At 36.4% G+C, this 16,862-nt stretch overlaps 1 protein-coding gene across 6 annotated transcripts in view; it reads left to right on the forward strand.

Annotated features, from left to right (window-relative positions):
* Positions 1-16,862, forward strand: part of COP1 (COP1 E3 ubiquitin ligase) — a 259,066-nt gene that overhangs the window by 157,474 nt on the left and 84,730 nt on the right. For all 6 annotated transcript variants that reach the window (XM_007989395.3, XM_007989399.3, XM_007989398.3 and 3 more), the window contains 3 exons: positions 1,704-1,847; positions 4,207-4,315; positions 4,765-4,846. In XM_007989395.3, the coding sequence (XP_007987586.1) occupies positions 1,704-1,847; positions 4,207-4,315; positions 4,765-4,846 (335 nt within the window). The remainder of the gene's footprint in view (positions 1-1,703; positions 1,848-4,206; positions 4,316-4,764; positions 4,847-16,862) is intronic.

Genomic DNA, 16,862 nt, shown 5'->3' on the forward strand with positions numbered 1-16,862 from the left:
TTGTTGTTGTTTTTTAAGACAGGATCTTGCTGTGTCACCCAGGCTGGAGTGTAAGTGACACAGTCATGGCTCAAATTCCTGGGTTCAAGCAGTCCTCCTGACTCAACCTCCAAAGTGGCTGGGGACAAGAACATATCACCATGCCTCACTAATTTTTTCATTTTTTTGTGGTGATCGGGTCTCACTATGTTGCCCAGTCTGGTCTCAAGTGCCTGGGCTCAAGGAATCCTCCCACCTTGGCCTCCCAAAGAGCTGGGATAGCAGGCGTGAGCCACCGAGCCCAGCCTGAAATATTCTTAATGTGTCTCTTTCTTATCATCATCAGTTCAGCAAGCTTCTTAATAAATCATTAATCATTAACTGGTCTGTGAATGGATATCACATGTAATCCATTAAGAAAATGGATGTTTTTATTATTGTATGTAGGTGTTTGTATTTTTATGAATTAAATGAATGCTTAATAGATGCAGAGCACTAGCTAGGCATTTTGAGAGAAGAAACACACATACATAGATACTGAAGACACATTCATACATATTAGATTTTAAACCTTTAGCCTTTACACTTTGAGTTTTACATTAAGAGCTTTGATCTGTGATAAAAGCATAGTAATTATTAATACCAACACTGAAACTGGACTACTTTGTGTTTGAATACCATCTCAGCCACTTACAAACTGACTAACTTTGGGCAATTTACCTCATCTCTAATCCTCATTTTCTCATCTGTAAAATGTAGAGAATATTAATACATGTATCACAGGTTGTTATGAGAACTAAATGAGTTAATACATGCAAAGTGTTTTAGTAGTTGGTGAATGACTAATGAATATTAGGTATTATTATGTAATTAATTGTAGATCAGTGCAAATTCTTACCACTAAACCTCTAGAAAAGATACTTAAATCATATTGAGGAATAATGTATGTGATGATTCATTTCAACTTTTACTACCATTGGGCTAATTAGATTTCTAGCTGGTTATATAAAAATAACTTTGTTTAGGCTCCAAGTTCTCTGAAAGCGAGTATGATCTTGTACTTGCTTTCAAATAGCTTGTTTTGGAGCTTATATAAAAATGATCAGCAAGAGAGGGTGAATTCTCTAACGCTAAAGGAAGGGAGATTATTCACTTATTTAACCTCTTTTGTGGTATGGGGAATGCATATTGGGGTTTTATAATTCAGAGAGATCTTTGGGGAGGGGGATTAGGTATGAATTTGGGAAAAAGTAATGATAATTTAATTGTTCTGTTGTATACTATCCCCTTGTCATCACCCAATTGCTTCAGTAATTCAAATTATATGCTAATTTATTAAAAATAATGTTGAATATTGTGAAATTCTACCATCTCCACAAAATGGCAGGGAAATAACTAGAATGTATCAAACATTAGTTGATAATTGTCTTTTGGCATGCTTTTAGTATATCAAATGATTCACGCCATTAAATCTTTCTCAGTAAGCTGTAATATGGTTATTAGAACTGAATGAAAAGCATGTCAGGTGTCTAGGAACAAAAGTACACCTGTGCACAATTGTGTAGATATACACAAATCTCAACCACTTTTAATTTGATATATGTTATGAGGCCTAGTACAATTTGAAGGCATTTGAAGTAGATCTTTTATCCTTGTAGACAGAATTACTTTAGAAATAGAAAGTAGCAAATTCTGAAATATTGTCATACACTTTTTCCCCTTAGTATTGAATTTGACCGGGATTGTGACTATTTTGCGATTGCTGGGGTTACAAAGAAGATTAAAGTCTATGAATATGGCACTGTCATCCAGGATGCAGTGGATATTCATTATCCTGAGAATGAAATGACCTGCAATTCGAAAATCAGGTATTTACATTATTTTCTTGGCATGATGTAGTATATATGTAACAATTTGCATGTGTAATTATCAAGAAATTATTTTACCTTTGCATGACACTTTTTGCTCATTCATGGTGAACACTATAATTGTACTGTGTATACAGAGTATATATTATTACTTAGATCATCTTTCTTACAGATATTGGTTGCTTTTTTCTTGTGAGGTTAGCCTTTTTTTTTTTTTTCCAGTTGCCAAGTGAAAGTTCTTCTTTCATTTAATCAAATAAAGTTGTTTGTTGGAGATGGTTATTGGAGACTCTGGAGTACTGAATAAGGATTAATGTAGCTTATGAATAGTATTTGAACATCAGAAATTTTTCCCCTAGCATGCACATATCTCAACATATTAGAATTGTTTCTAGTTTTAAGAATTTTTTTTACAATGATATTCTGCTTTTCACTGAAGGAATGGTGTTTATGTTTTCTGTATTAGAGATTATACTTTATAAGGAGTGCTTTTCAAACCTAAAATACTCTTAGACATTAACAGTATTTTAAGACTCTACTCCTGATCTGCTCCCCAAAAAATCTCAGAAAAATTCTAGAATCTGCTTTTTCTTTTTTTTTTTCTGAACAAGCTTCCCAAGCTGTTATCACGAGCATTGGCTTTAAAAGAGAAATGTATGAGGAAATCATCTAATAATAACTTTGTATAGAACTTTGAACATTTTCAAAATAGCCATCCTTGAACCTTTTTTATCTTTATGAATGACATACATAGTATGTTTGTTACAGTCTTTGTATAATTTATTTGTTATATCTTTCTTTTTTCTAGTTCATTTATAAAAATACAATATTGATAATTGGTGAGCTTCCCCATTCATTTGTGGCACTCGTCATTGAGAATCTGTTATAGTTTATGTCCTAAATGAAGAGGATATAACATGAATTAGATACAACTTTATTGAATTCTTATATATCATGCATTACCCTAAGTGCCTTGTCTTTAGCAGACCTGTGAGATAGTTATCATTATTGCTCCATTTTATACAAAGAAAGCTGAGCACAGAAAGGTAAATAACCTGCCTAAGATTATATACCTTTATATAGAGGAGCCAGGATTCAGACTGAAGTAGTTTGGTTCTAGAGTCTGTGCCCTTAAACATTTCATGCTCCTTATTTATAAAATGGAGGCCACAATAGTAATACCTATTTAATAGGATTGTACTTTTGAAAAATCCCCATAATGCACTCAGAACAATACTTGGCCCATAGCAAGTACTCATAATGTATTACATAATGAAAACGTGGATTAGAAGGTTTAAATGTGCTATCTACCTGTTCTGTAATTATACATATAAAAATGTGCAATACTTCCTGGTGCATTGGAATAAATGGTGAAAGCGCTCAAGGCTGAAAGCGGTGGGCCTGAGACTGAAAGGATCAATACTTAAGGATTCCTAAAATAGATTTGGAGCACATCTGCTGTGAAAGTGAACTAAATTAGCCATAGCCACAGCTAGTAAGTAACAGATCTGGAATTTGAACTCAAGTCTACCTAAATTCAAATTGTGGCTCTTAACTGTTCCACATAATTTCTACCAGAAATTCTAATTAAAAGTATTTAAAAATGTAAATGAACTCTTCCAGTCTCTGAAATTTAGCATCAGTGCAACTAGTAGAAAGGAAAAGACCTTGTGTTCATGTCTTAGAAGTTACCTACATTAACTGCCTTCTAAGTAGCTTCTTCCATAGTATACATTCCCTTTACTATATGCATGATGCAAATATGTATCTCAGAAGAAGTTTTTAGATGATGTAGACTTTTGGAGCACTTGAGAATAGCCAGAACCATAAATGATAAAAGTTTGATTCTAACTTTTAGATGCTTTTAATTGGTATTGTAGTCAGAAGTTATAATTACTCAAGTCAAGACTTTTGGGATGTAAATACAGAAACCCCATTCACTGTAGTTTATTTGGCTTATATGATTTGGCACAACTGGATCCAGGGGGTTAAACAGTCTCATCAGGTCTGTCATTCTGCGATGGTATGCCTTGAGCCCTCTAGACAGTATCACCTTCACTGATAGACATTCTTTCCTCATGTATCGAAGATGGCCAGTGATAGCTCTAGAGTCACATCCATCTTAACAGCTAGTGATCACAGTAAAAAGTGGTTAGGGTCATTACTTGTTAATTTTTATTTTTAAAATTTCAAAATTATTGATACATCTTTTCCCAGGTATGTTGTGGGCAGAATAATGATTGTGAACTGATAGAGACTGTTTTCAAATAGTGCAAATCTTTCTGAACACATTAAAATTCTTTTTATCCCATTGTTATTTATTTTTATGTAAAGTAACTTTTAACTATATTTCTTTCAGCTGTATCAGTTGGAGTAGTTACCATAAGAACCTGTTAGCTAGCAGTGATTATGAAGGCACTGTTATTTTATGGGATGGATTCACGGGACAGAGGTCAAAGGTCTATCAGGTAAATAAGGGTACTAGTTACATGTTATATGAATCATATATTTATTTTGTTAAAACTTTTAGAACTTTATGTGCTTTATAATTACAGATTTGAAGCCACTATTTAGTACTTTTTATACCTGTGTAACGCCTGTGCAATACCAAATACTTTTTTTTTTTTTCAGTCTCCTTTTTTTGGTACCAGATACTTTTCTGAAGCATTTCTTCAGACTTTGGTCTTTATAGAATGCATCAAATAAATTTCTGAAAGCAATAATTTTGGTAAATGTATATATTAAAAGTTTTGGACGTACTTTATATCAACATCTTATTTGCTTTTCATTTGTTTTCTAGCCTGTTCTGTTTCCCTCTCCCCATAACAATAAATTGATACCAGTTTTTTTTTTTCTTGCTTTATTCGTTTTGAAATCTCTATTCTGTCTGAGGCTACTGTCTTCTTTCTGCTTCCAGGAGCATGAGAAGAGGTGTTGGAGTGTTGACTTTAATTTGATGGATCCTAAACTCTTGGCTTCAGGTTCTGATGATGCAAAAGGTACTATTTGAATCTCTTTCTCAGCACCTCCTTCTCCCTGGCCCTCCTAACCTTAATTCCTTTCATTGGCAGAAATACAAACATTTACTGAAACTCATGTCCTTTGTGATTACTGATTATTTATTATTATTATTGTTGTTGTTGTTTTGTTTTATTTTTTGAGATGGAGTCTCACTCTGTCACCCAGGCTGGAGTGCAGTGGCACGACTGTGGCTCACTGCAAGCTCTGCCTGCTGGGTTCGAGCAATTCTCCTGCCTCACCCTCCTGGTAGCTGGGATTACAGCCACACACCACCATGCCTGGCTAATTTTTTATATTTTTGGTAGAGACGGGATTTCACTGTGTTAGCCAGGCTGATATTGTACTCCTGACCTCAAGTGATCTGTGATCTGCTTTGCTGACGGCTTCTCAAAGTGCTGGGATTACAGGCATGAGCCACCTTTTTTTTTTTTTTTGAGATAAGAGTTTTGCTCTGTTGCCCAGGCTGGAGTGCAGTGATGCAATCTCGACTCTCTGCAACCTCCACCTCCCAGGTACAAGCGATTCTCCTTCCTCAACCTCCCATGTAGCTGGAATTATAGGTGTGCACCACCACACTCGGCTAATTTTTTTTTTTTTTTTTGCAGACGGAATCTCGCTGTGCTGCCCAGGCTGGAGTGCAGTGGGGCGATCTTGGCTCACTGCAACCTCTACCTCCCGGGTTCAGGTGATTCTTTTGCCTCAGCCTCCTGAGTAGCTGGACCTACAGGTGCATGCCACCATGTCCAGCTAATTTTTGTATTTTTAGTAGAGATGGGGTTTTACCATACTGGGCATGCTGGTCTCAAACTGACCTCATGACCCAGCTGCCTCAGCCTCTCAAAGTGCTGGGATTACAGATGTAAGCCACTGCGCCTGGCCTCACCCAGCTAATTTTTAAAAAATTTTTAGTAGAGATGGGGTTTCACCATGCTGGCCAGGCTGGTCTGGAACTCCTGACCTCCAGTGATCCACCTGCTTCGGCTTCCCAAAGTACTGGAATTACCAGTGTGAGCCACCACGCCCAGCCTACTGATTATTTTTTTAAAAATCCAAGCAGGGGCCAGGCCCAATGGCTCACGCTTGTAATCCCAGCACTTTGTTTGAGAGACTCAGGTAGGTGGATCATTTGAGGCCAGAAGTTTGAGAACAGCCTGGCCAACGTGGTGAAACCCTGTCTCTATTAAAAATACAAAAATTAGCCAGGTGTGGTGGTGCATGCCTGTGGTCCTAGCTACTGGGGATGGCTGAGGCGTGAGAATTGTTTGAACCCAGAAGGCGGAGGTTGTAGTGAGTCTAGATCTCGCCTCTGCACTCCAGCCTGCATGATAGAGCAAGACTCTGTCTCAAAAAAAAAAAAAAAAAAAAAAAATCCAAGCAAAGAAAGTGATTTCTCCTCTTAAGTGAATGAAAAATGAATGTACTGCGTCCTCATTGTAATGATGTTTTTAGATTCATTCCACATGGAGACATTTAGAATTGCTGCTATCTTATAACCAAGTCCTTTAGACAGATATACCACTGAATAACCTTTTTTTCCCTGGAAATATTTAGAAATCTCTGTATGCTGCATTGTATTTTATTAAATTTCTATTGTATACTAAAATTTCTTAATGAAGTTCATTATATATCAAGGCAAAATTCTACGTCACTTTTTGCCAATTTAATTGACCTTTCTTTTCTGTTTCTTGTGTATCTATCTTTACTTATCACTGTTTTCTGTTTTTCCTTAATGTGCTGTTTTGGTGTGGTTCTTCTCACTATTAAATGTATAAAGCTATGATAACAGACTTATTTTATCTTAGAATTACCACCCTTAATTTCTTTGCCTTTTTCTTCTTTTCTGCCTGTAACTTTCAGAGTTTTGTTTTGATAGGCAAGGATAGCTCTAGCATTGGAAGCTTTATTTCACATCATGTTATACCTTTCCCTTTGGCCTTTTTAATACATAAAAGAAATAAAATAATGGAGCACAGCCTATTCTGTAAAAAGGTAAACAAACAAGACTGGATTGCCCCTAAAAAGTTTTGGGCCATAGAGTAGCAAGTTGTTTATTCATACTATATACAGAATGGAATATCTTTTTTCGTTGATTTAAGAAATCGTCAGCCAGGCATAGTGGCTCACACCTGTAATCCCAGCAATTTTGGAGGCTGAGGCAGGAGGATGGCTTGAGGTCAGAAGTTCAAGACCAGCCTGCATGAGACCCTGTCTCTACAAAAAATTTTAAAAATTAGCTGGGCGTGGTGGTGTGCGCATGTAGTCTCAGCTGCTAGGGAGACGTGGGCAGGAGGATCTCTTGAGCCCAAGAGTTCAAGGTTACAGTGATTGATGATTGTGCCACACTGTACTCCAGCTTGGATGACAGAGCAAGACCCCATCTCAGAAAAGAAAGAGAGGGAGGGAGAAGAGGGTGGTGTGGAAAGGGAGAGGGAGAGAGGGAGGAAGGGAGGTGAGAAAAAGAGGGAAGAGGGAGAAGAAAGAGCAAGAAGGAAAAGAAAGAAAAATTGTCCTTGAATTTCTAAATTAGTGAGAGCACCATGTTACAATAGATATATTTATTTTAGTTTTTTTATAGAGTTATTTGATGCACAAAATTTTTTTGATTTTGAAGAAGTCCAGCATGTCAGTTTATTTTTTCTTGTGTTGTCTATGCCTTTGGTGTCATATCCAAGAAATCATTGCCAAATCCAGTGTCATGAAGGTTTTCCCATAAATTTTCTTCTAAGAGTTTTTTTTTTTGTTTGTTTGTTTTATACTTTTAAGTTCTAGGGTGCATGTGCACAACGTGCAGGTGTGTTACATATGTATACATGTGCCTTGTTGGTGTGCTGCACACATTAACTCGTCATTTACATTAGGTGTATCTCCTAATGCTATCCCTCCCCCGCCCCCCACCATAGGCCCCGGTGTGTGATGTTCCCTTTCCTGTATCCAAGTGATCTCATTGTTCATTTCCCACCTGTGAGTGAGAACATGCGGTGTTTGGTTTTCTGTTCTTGCAATAGTTCGCTGAGAATGATGATTTCCAGCTGCATCCATGTCCCTGCAAAGGACACGAACTCATCCTTTTTTATGTCTGCATAATATTCCATGGTGTATATGTGCCACATTTTCTTAATCCAGTCTGTCACTGATGGACATTTGGGTTGATTCCACGTCTTTGCTATTGTGAATAGTGCCGCAATCAACATACGTGTGTATGTGTCTTTATAGCAGCATGAATTATAATCCTTTGGGTATATACCCAGTAATGAGATGGCTGGGTCAAATGGTATTTCTAGTTCTAGATCCTTGAGGAATCACCACACTGTTTTCCACAATGGTTGAACTAGTTTACAGTCCTACCAACAGTATAAAAGTGTTCCTGTTTCTCCACATCCTCTCCAGCACCTGTTGTTTCCTGATTTTTTAATGATTGCCATTCTAACTGGTGTGAGATGGTATTTCATTGTGGTTTTGATTTGCATTTCTCCGATGGCGAGTGATGATGAGTATTTTTTCATGTGTCTGTTGGCTGTATGAATGTCTTCTTTTGAGAAGTGTCTGCTCATATCCTTTGTCCATTTTTTAATGGGGTTGTTTGTTTTTTCTTGTAAATGTGTTTGAGTTTTTTGTAGGTTCTGGATATTAGCCCTTTGTCAGATGAGTAGATTGCAAAAATTTTCTCCCGTTCTGTAGGTTGCCTGTTCACTCTGATGGTAGTTTCTTTTGCTGTACAGAAGCTCTTTAATTTAATTAGATCCCATTTGTCAACTTTGGCTTTTGTTCTCATTGCTTTTGGTGTTCTAGACATGAAGTCCTTGCCCATGCCTATGTCCTGAATGGTGTTACCTAGGTTTTCTTCTAGGGTTTTTATGGTTTTAGGTCTAACATTTAAGTCTCTAATCCATCTTGAATTAATTTTCGTATAAGGAGTAAGGAAAGGATCCAGTTTCAGCTTTCCTACTTGTGGCTAGCCAATTTTCCCAGTACCATTTATTAAATAGGGAATCCTTTCCCCATTTCTTGTTTTTGTCAGGTTTGTCAAAGGTCGGATGGCTATAGATGTGTGGTATTATTTCTGAGGACTCTGTTCTGTTCCATTGGTCTATATCTCTGTTTTGGTACCAGTACCATGCTGTTTTGGTTACTGTAGCCTTGTAGTATAGTTTGAAGTCAAGTAGCATGATGCCTCCAGCTTTTTTCTTTGACTTAGGATTGTCTTGGCAATATGGGGTCTTTTTTGGTTCCGTATGAACTTTAAAGCAGTTTTTTTCAATTCTGTGAAGAAAGTCATTGGTAGCTTAATGGGGATGGCATTGAATCTATAAATTACCTTGGGCAGTATGGCCATTTCATGATATTGATTCTTCCTAACCATGAGCATGGTATGGTCTTCCATTTGTTTGTGTCCTCTTTTATTTCACTAAGCAGTGGTTTGTAGTACTCCTTGAAGACGTCCTTTACATCCCTTGTAAGTTAGATTTCTAGATATTTTATTCTCTTTGAAGCAATTGTGAATGGAAGTTCATTCATGATTTGGCTCTCTGTTTGTCTGTTACTGGTGTATAAGAATGCTTGTGATTTTTTCACATTGATTTTGTATCCTGAGACTTTGCTGAAGTTGCTTATCAGCTGAAGGAGATTTTGGGCTGAGGCGATGGGGTTTTCTAAATATACAGTCATGTCATCTGCACACAGGAACAATTTGATTTCTTCTTTTCCTAACTAAATACCCTTTATTTCTTTCTCTTCCCTGATTGCCCTAGCCAGAACTTCCAACACTATATTGAATAGGAGTGGTGAGAGAGGGCATCCCTGTCTTGTGCCAGTTTTCAAAGGGAATGCTTCCAGTTTTTGCCCATTCAGTATGATATTGGCTGTGAGTTTGTCATAAATAGCTCTTATTATTTTGAGATAAGTTCCATCAATACTGAATTTATTGAGAGTTTTTAGCATGAAGGGCTGTTGAATTTTGTCAAAGGCCTTTTCTGCATCTATTGAGATAATCATGTGGTTTTTGTCTTTGGTTCTGTTTATATGCTGGATTACGTTTATTGATTTGCATATGTTGAACCAGCCTTGCATCCCAGGGATGAAGCCCACTTGATCATGGTGGATAAGCTTTTTGATGTGCTGCTGGATTCGGTTTGCCAGTATTTTATTGAGGATTTTTGCATCAATGTTCATCAGGGATATTGGTCTAAAATTCTCTTTTTTTGTTGTGTCTCTGCCAGCCTTTGATATCAGGATGATGTTGGCCTCATAAAATGAGTTAGGGAGGATTCCCTCTTTTTGTATTGTTTGAAGTAGTTTCAGAAGGAATGGTACCAGATCCTCCTCGTACCTCTGGTAGAATTCGGCTGTGAATCCATCTGGTCCTGGACTTTTTTTGGTTGGTAGGCTATTAATTATTGCCTCAATTCAGAGCCTGCTATTGGTCTATTCAGGGATTCAATTTCTTCCTGGTTTAGTCTTGGAGAGTGTAAGTGTCCAGGAAATTACCCATTTCTTCTAGGTTTTCTAGTTTTTTTCAGAGGGTGAAGTTTTTGCATCTGTGTTCTTGAGGGTTACTGGTCTTTATTTTTCTGTTTTTGTAATTTTTTGTGACTTTGATATTGGGGTAATGCTGGCCTCATAAAACACATATGTGCTGTGTGTTTTTTTTTTTCTTGGATATGATTGTTTAGAATTACTATTCTTGGCCGGGCGCGGTGGCTCAAGCCTGTAATCCCAGCACTTTGGGAGGCCGAGACGGGCGGATCATGAGGTCAGGAGATCGAGACCATCCTGGCTAACACGGTGAAACCCCGTCTCTACTAAAAAGTACAAAAAACTAGCCGGGCGAGGTGGCGGGCGCCTGTAGTCCCAGCTACTCCGGAGGCTGAGGCAGGAGAATGGCGTAAACCCGGGAGGAGGAGCTTGCGGTGAGCAGAGATCCGGCCACTGCACTCCAGCCTGGGTGACAGAGCCAGACTCCGTCTCAAAAAAAAAAAAAAAAAAAAAAAAAAAAGAATTACTATTCTTTTGTTCTTAAATGTTTGGTAGAATTTATCAGTGAAGCTTTCTGGGTGTGTTGTTTTCTTTGAAGATTTTAACTAAGAATTAAATTTCTTTAGTAGATTCAGGACTAATAAACATATCTGTCTCTTCTCGAGTGAAATTTGACAGTTCATTTCTTTCAGGGAATTGATCCATTTTATTTGTTGTGAGATTTATGGGCATCAAAATACATAAAATGCTCCTCCATTTACAATGGGATTATGGTCCCAATAAATCCATCATAAATTGAAAATGCATTTAATACTCCTAATCATAGCTTAGCCTAACCTACTTTAAATGTGCTCAGAATATTTACATTGGCCTACAGTTAAGCAAAATAATCTAACACAAAGACTATTTACAATAAAGTGTTGAATATTCATCATACCACATATCACTAGCCTTGTGAAATATTAAAATTCAAAATTTGAAGTATGATTTCTACTGAATGCACATTGCATTCTCACCATCGTAAAGTCAAAAAATCATAAGTTGTTGAGCTATTTAAATTGGAAACCGTCTATATTTGTAATATACTATATCACTAGGGTTTGTAGCCATGCTTTTTTTTTTTTTTTTTTTTTTTTCCCCCATTTCCTCTGAGAAGCTGTGATGAAGTCATGTCCTGTCCTTTATTCCTGATAACTGGTATTTTGTGTCTTCTGGTTTATTTATTGTTTATTAATTTAGGTCACCTTGGCATTACGTTCTTAATCTTTTCAAATGCTCAACTTTTGGTCTGTTGATTTTTCTGTATTTTTCTATTTTTAATTTCATTGATTTCTGCCCATTTTTCTTCTTGCTTTGGGTTTAATTTCCTCCCCTCTTTCTAGTTTTTTGAAGATTGAAGTTTATGTCATTTAATTGATATTTCTGTCTTTTTTAATCTGAACATTTTTTGTTATATACATTTCCCATTAAACACTACTTTAGCAAATTTTGAAACAATTTGAAAACAAGTTTTCGTGACTATTTTCTATTATACTATTTTTGTGACTATTATATTTGCTTTTCCATTCAGTGTAAAATTCTGTTTGATTTCTCTTGTTATTCTCTTGTTCATCTATGGATTAAAGTATTTTTAAATTTTCTTAAACTTTTCAGAAATCATTCTGTTGCTGATCTATAACTTAATCCTTTTATAGTTAAAGGACATATTTTACATGATTTTAATTTTTTAATTTATTATTTGTTTTATGGTTCAGAATATGAACTACCTTGATAAATATGTCAAATGCATTGAAAAGAAACTGTACTATAAATGCTGTTTGGTGAGTGTTCTGTAAGTGTCAGATCGAAGTTTCTGCTAGTGTATTTCTGATTTTCTGTACGCTTGCTGTTTTTTTTGGTCTCCTTGTTTTATTGATTATGAGACAGAAATGTTGAAGTCTGATTTTATTTCTCTGTTCAGTTACCTGTTTTGTGTGTAAATGTGTTTTTACCTGATATAATTTGAAACTCTATTGTTAAGTGCATAAATATATTTGGGATTGTTATGTCTTCTTGGTGGACTGAATCATTTGTTAATATATAATATCACTATCCCTGTCAGTATTCCTCTGAAAACTACTTTGCCACATACTCATCAAACTATTGATAGTAATCTCTTTTTCCTCTCCTCTGGGATTTTAATTATGTTAATGTGTTAGACCCTTTCGTTTTGTCTTACAGGCCTCATACTCTGTCTTTTTCTTGTCAATATTTTTTTCTCTTCAGATTGGGTAATTTCTGTTGTTCTGTCTTCTAGCTCATGATTCCTTCATCTGTCATCTCCATTTTGCAAAAAAATTTCATTTATTCTTTTTTAAAAAAAAATGGTTTCTATATATTCTCTGAGTACTTCTATATTTCCATTAATTTTAAGTTTATTTTTACCCCATGGAGTATAATTACAATAGTTGCTTTAAAATCAATTTCATTTAATATCTTGGGATCCAGCATCTAAACCTTAGGACTGACCTTTGTTAATTGTGTTTTCCTTTGAAAATTCTTCACATTTTCCTGGGTTTTTGTATGTTGAATAATTTTGGGGTTGTCTCAGCCATTTTGAATATTATGTTGTAAGATGTTGGGTCCTGTTTAAGTTGTGTGGGAAATGTTGAGTTTTTGTTTGTTGGTTCGTTTCTTAGTAGGTGATCAGTTGGCTTAGATTTGGACTGTAAATTCTGTCTTGCCTTCCCTAGGTTATTTTTGCCTTGTCAAAGCAAACAATCAGTTCAGTTCTCAGAGCTTTTGCTGTGGTACTTTGAGTCTGCCTAATACACATGCCAGCGAGAGCTTAGTTTAGGACTTGGGTCATCTTTTCAACTGTAGTTCAATGCACGTAGCATTTGCTGCTGTGCTTCGTGTCCATCTTGCACATACACAGCTCAGAAGTGACTGTGCCAGTGAATGCACAAAACTGTAGAATCTCCTTCTCCAGCACTTTCTTTCCAGGTTTCTTCCTGACTCTTTATCTCCCGGGGCCCCATTTTACTGATCCTTTGTCAAGAAAGTTGGGTTGTTTCATTTTAGGAGACTTTGGTGCCCAGTCTACTGCTGAATTCTGTTAGTAGGGCCTGCCACAAGGGCAAAGAAGCAAGAGAATAGGTAAGAAAAATAAAATGGGGATTCTCCTTTTTCATTTTCATTATATCATAGATGCTCCTTTTTATATACACAGAGTTTTACTCCGAGTATTAGCTTCTTATACTGTTGTAGCTCTGTGACTGAAGCCCACCCATGGGGAAAAGTTGGAGGAGGAAAAGAATAAGTCAAAAGTAAAAGAGTATTCCCAATCCCCTGGTTTGCAGAAGCCATTGCTAAACACACGGATTTTCCTTAGTGTTTGCTGCTTAAGGTGCTGACTTTAGCTTGCCAAGGGGGAAGAGAGGGGGAAAAATGGTACTCTTCATCCCCTGAATTTCATTTAAGTGTAGAATTCTCTCCTGGAAATGACTGTTTTTGTTTACTTTTTCAGTTTCCTCATATAGCTGCTTTTGTTCTTTGGATGTTGTCCAGGGTAAACTCACAGTGAGAGAGACTGGCTTACTCTCTTAGCTTGGCAGTAAAAGCCTCAAATGCTTTTAAGCCCATCTCAAGAGTATTATTTAGTGTTACTTAAATGTATTTATTATTCTTGTCTGTTTGGTGATCATATAAAATATTGTCTTTGTGATAACTTTATAGTTAGAGAATATTTTAAATCACTTTTATACAAATATATTTTGCTTATTTTATATATTTTGTATTTAGTAAATTTTTGACAGGAATTTTTTAAACAGCTGTTTTTTTCATTGCTTAAATAAAAACTGAGTTCATGTGAATGATATTTTTCCTACATATGCTGTGTATTTTAAAAATAATTTAGTTCCAAGTATATATGCACGTAATTGCATGTTAAAGAACCATCAATATGTAGCAGCTAATCATAAAGGAATTTCATGAGTCATTTTGAAGGTTCTTTTGGATAAATATATTTTCCTTTTTAAATATGTAACCTGCGCCGGGCGCAGTGGCTCACGCCTGTAATCACAGCACTTTGGGAGGCCAAGGTGGGCGAATCAAGAGGTCAGGAGATGGAGACCATTTTGGCTAACACGGTGAAACCCCGTCTCTACTAAAAATACAAAAAATTAGCCGGGCGTTGTGGTGGGTGCCTGTAGTACCAGCTACTTGGGAGGCTGAGGCAAGAGAATGCCATGAACCCTGGAGGTGGAGCTTGCAGTGAGCCGAGATCACGCCACTGCACTCCAACCTGGGCGACAGAGCAAAACTCCATCTCAAAAAAAAAATGTGACCTGAGAATTATTTGCAATAAATAATCTTGCCTTTGAATTAAACACATTCTTTAAAGGTATTTTTCTTTAAATGTGAGTTTGAAGAATTTAGACTATATGACAACAGAAGTTACAGATTCTTCTTCATTCCAAATTTCCTTTGTAGTATTATTATTATTATTTATTTATTTATTTATTTATTTATTTATATTTTTTTTGAGATGGAGTTTAGCTCTCGTTGCCCAGGCTGGAGTGCAGTGGCACGATCTCAGCTCACTGCCACCTCCACCACCTGGGTTCAAGCAGTTCTCCTGCCTCAGCCTCCCAAGTAGCTGGGGTTACAGACATGCCCCCCCACCCCCCACAGCTGGCTAATTTTGTATTTTTTTTAATAGAGATCGGGTTTCACCATGTTGGTCAGGCTGGTCTCGAACTCCTGACCTTAAGTGATCCACCCACCTCGGCATCCCAAAGTGCTGGGATTACAGGCATGAGCCACCACACCTGACCCTTCATTCCAAATTTTATTAGTTGCATAGGTTAATGCACAAGTGACAACCATGAAGTCTTGGTAGATTTTAGAAATCAATTAGTAAAACTCATGCTGATTGTAATGCTTCCGCTTTTTCATCAGCAGATTAAATAAGTAACTGTAAATTAATAAATGGCATTATGATAACAGTTATAATTTATAACTTTAGAGGCAGTTACCTTTCCTATAAGTTAAAACTTTACTACGTATATTCTCTACTGAATTTAAATGAAATGTTAGACTTATGTTGATCAGCATCCATCATGGCCTCCAGGGACCTCTGTCTTCTGGTATTCTTATGCTTGTGTAGTTCGCCTTCACCTACCTTGTTCCAGGCTTCATCTATGTGGCCAGTAGATATCTCTTCTAAAATTAGGTTATAAAAGACACTGTAGCCTCCATCTTCATCATTTTCTCTCTTCGAAGTCACTCGATTTGGGAGAAACCATCACATTGTCACAAGCTCACATGGTGGGGAACTGAATGAAGTCTTATGCCAAAAGTCATGTTGAGTGAGCTTGGAAGTGGTAGAGTACTGGACTCTAATAGTCTAGAGTCCTAGTGGACAGCTCAACTACAGTCTGTTGAGACTGAGCCAAAACTACCTGACTTACCTGCTCTGAGATTCTTGGCCTCTAAAACCATGTGAGATAGTAAATGTTTGCTGCTTTAAGTAACTAAGCTTTAGGGCCGTTTGCTCTGTGACAATGTCTAGCTACTAATACAGGGTCTGTTGTTTCCCTTTGACGAAGTTCAAGAGTCAAGCTTATTTATGTTTGGTAAACAGTATTAAAGTTTACATCTTTGTATTCAATCGTTCATACTTTTTATAGAGGTATAAAACAATACACATTGCCCCTCAGTGTTATGGTAGTTTTTGTTGAAATAGCATTCTCCCTTTTTACTCATATGGATAACTTTCTGTTTTCTGTAGGACCTGGACAGTAGTTTAGAAGTGGGTCTAGAAGAATTACATATGAAACTTAACTCATATTTGCACATCCTCATTAAAGCTTTGGGCTGTTTTACTGTGTCGAACTTCTGTCCCTGTTTTCTTTTTCTTTGGTAATGAATTCTTTCTTAGGATACTTTGGTGCAAATAGACATACAGTAGGCCCTGTCAGAGAAACTCAGAAACATAAACCTTGCACATTGGAAGTGATTGTGATGTTGTTATAGATAAGCAATATCTTGTTCTCTATTTTTGGAAACAATTTTAGCAAAATACTTTGGGGAATGATTCACCCAAATTTTACAGATTATCAGATGGTAGACTTTATTCTGTAGTGTAGTTGGATTTTTTAAGATTCAGTATTTCAGAATTGAACTGAAAAATTAGGTGACACTTAAAGAAAAGACACTTTTCTTTATCCATTAACATTAAAGAAATAAAACTTGTATAGAACACTTAAGTAACAAATTTATGGTCGACTAGATACAGTATGTTTCTTTGTTTTACCCTCCTATGATATGATTTTCCTAATGTTTACTCTTTTGATTATTTACTGAGAGCCAAAGGAGGCCATATGTAAATAAATACAGTATATTTTATTTGATTTAATTGCTTTAGCTCTTCACCTAGAAGATGAAATTTTCTTTTAAATTTACTTTTCCTTTCAAAGGGAATTTTCATCAATAAATTCTGAAATTTAAATTTTTGACATTAAATGAAATTCTTACTAC

The sequence above is a fragment of the Chlorocebus sabaeus genome, chromosome 25 (assembly GCF_047675955.1).
Source record: "Chlorocebus sabaeus isolate Y175 chromosome 25, mChlSab1.0.hap1, whole genome shotgun sequence".
Taxonomy (NCBI): Eukaryota; Metazoa; Chordata; class Mammalia; order Primates; family Cercopithecidae; genus Chlorocebus; species Chlorocebus sabaeus.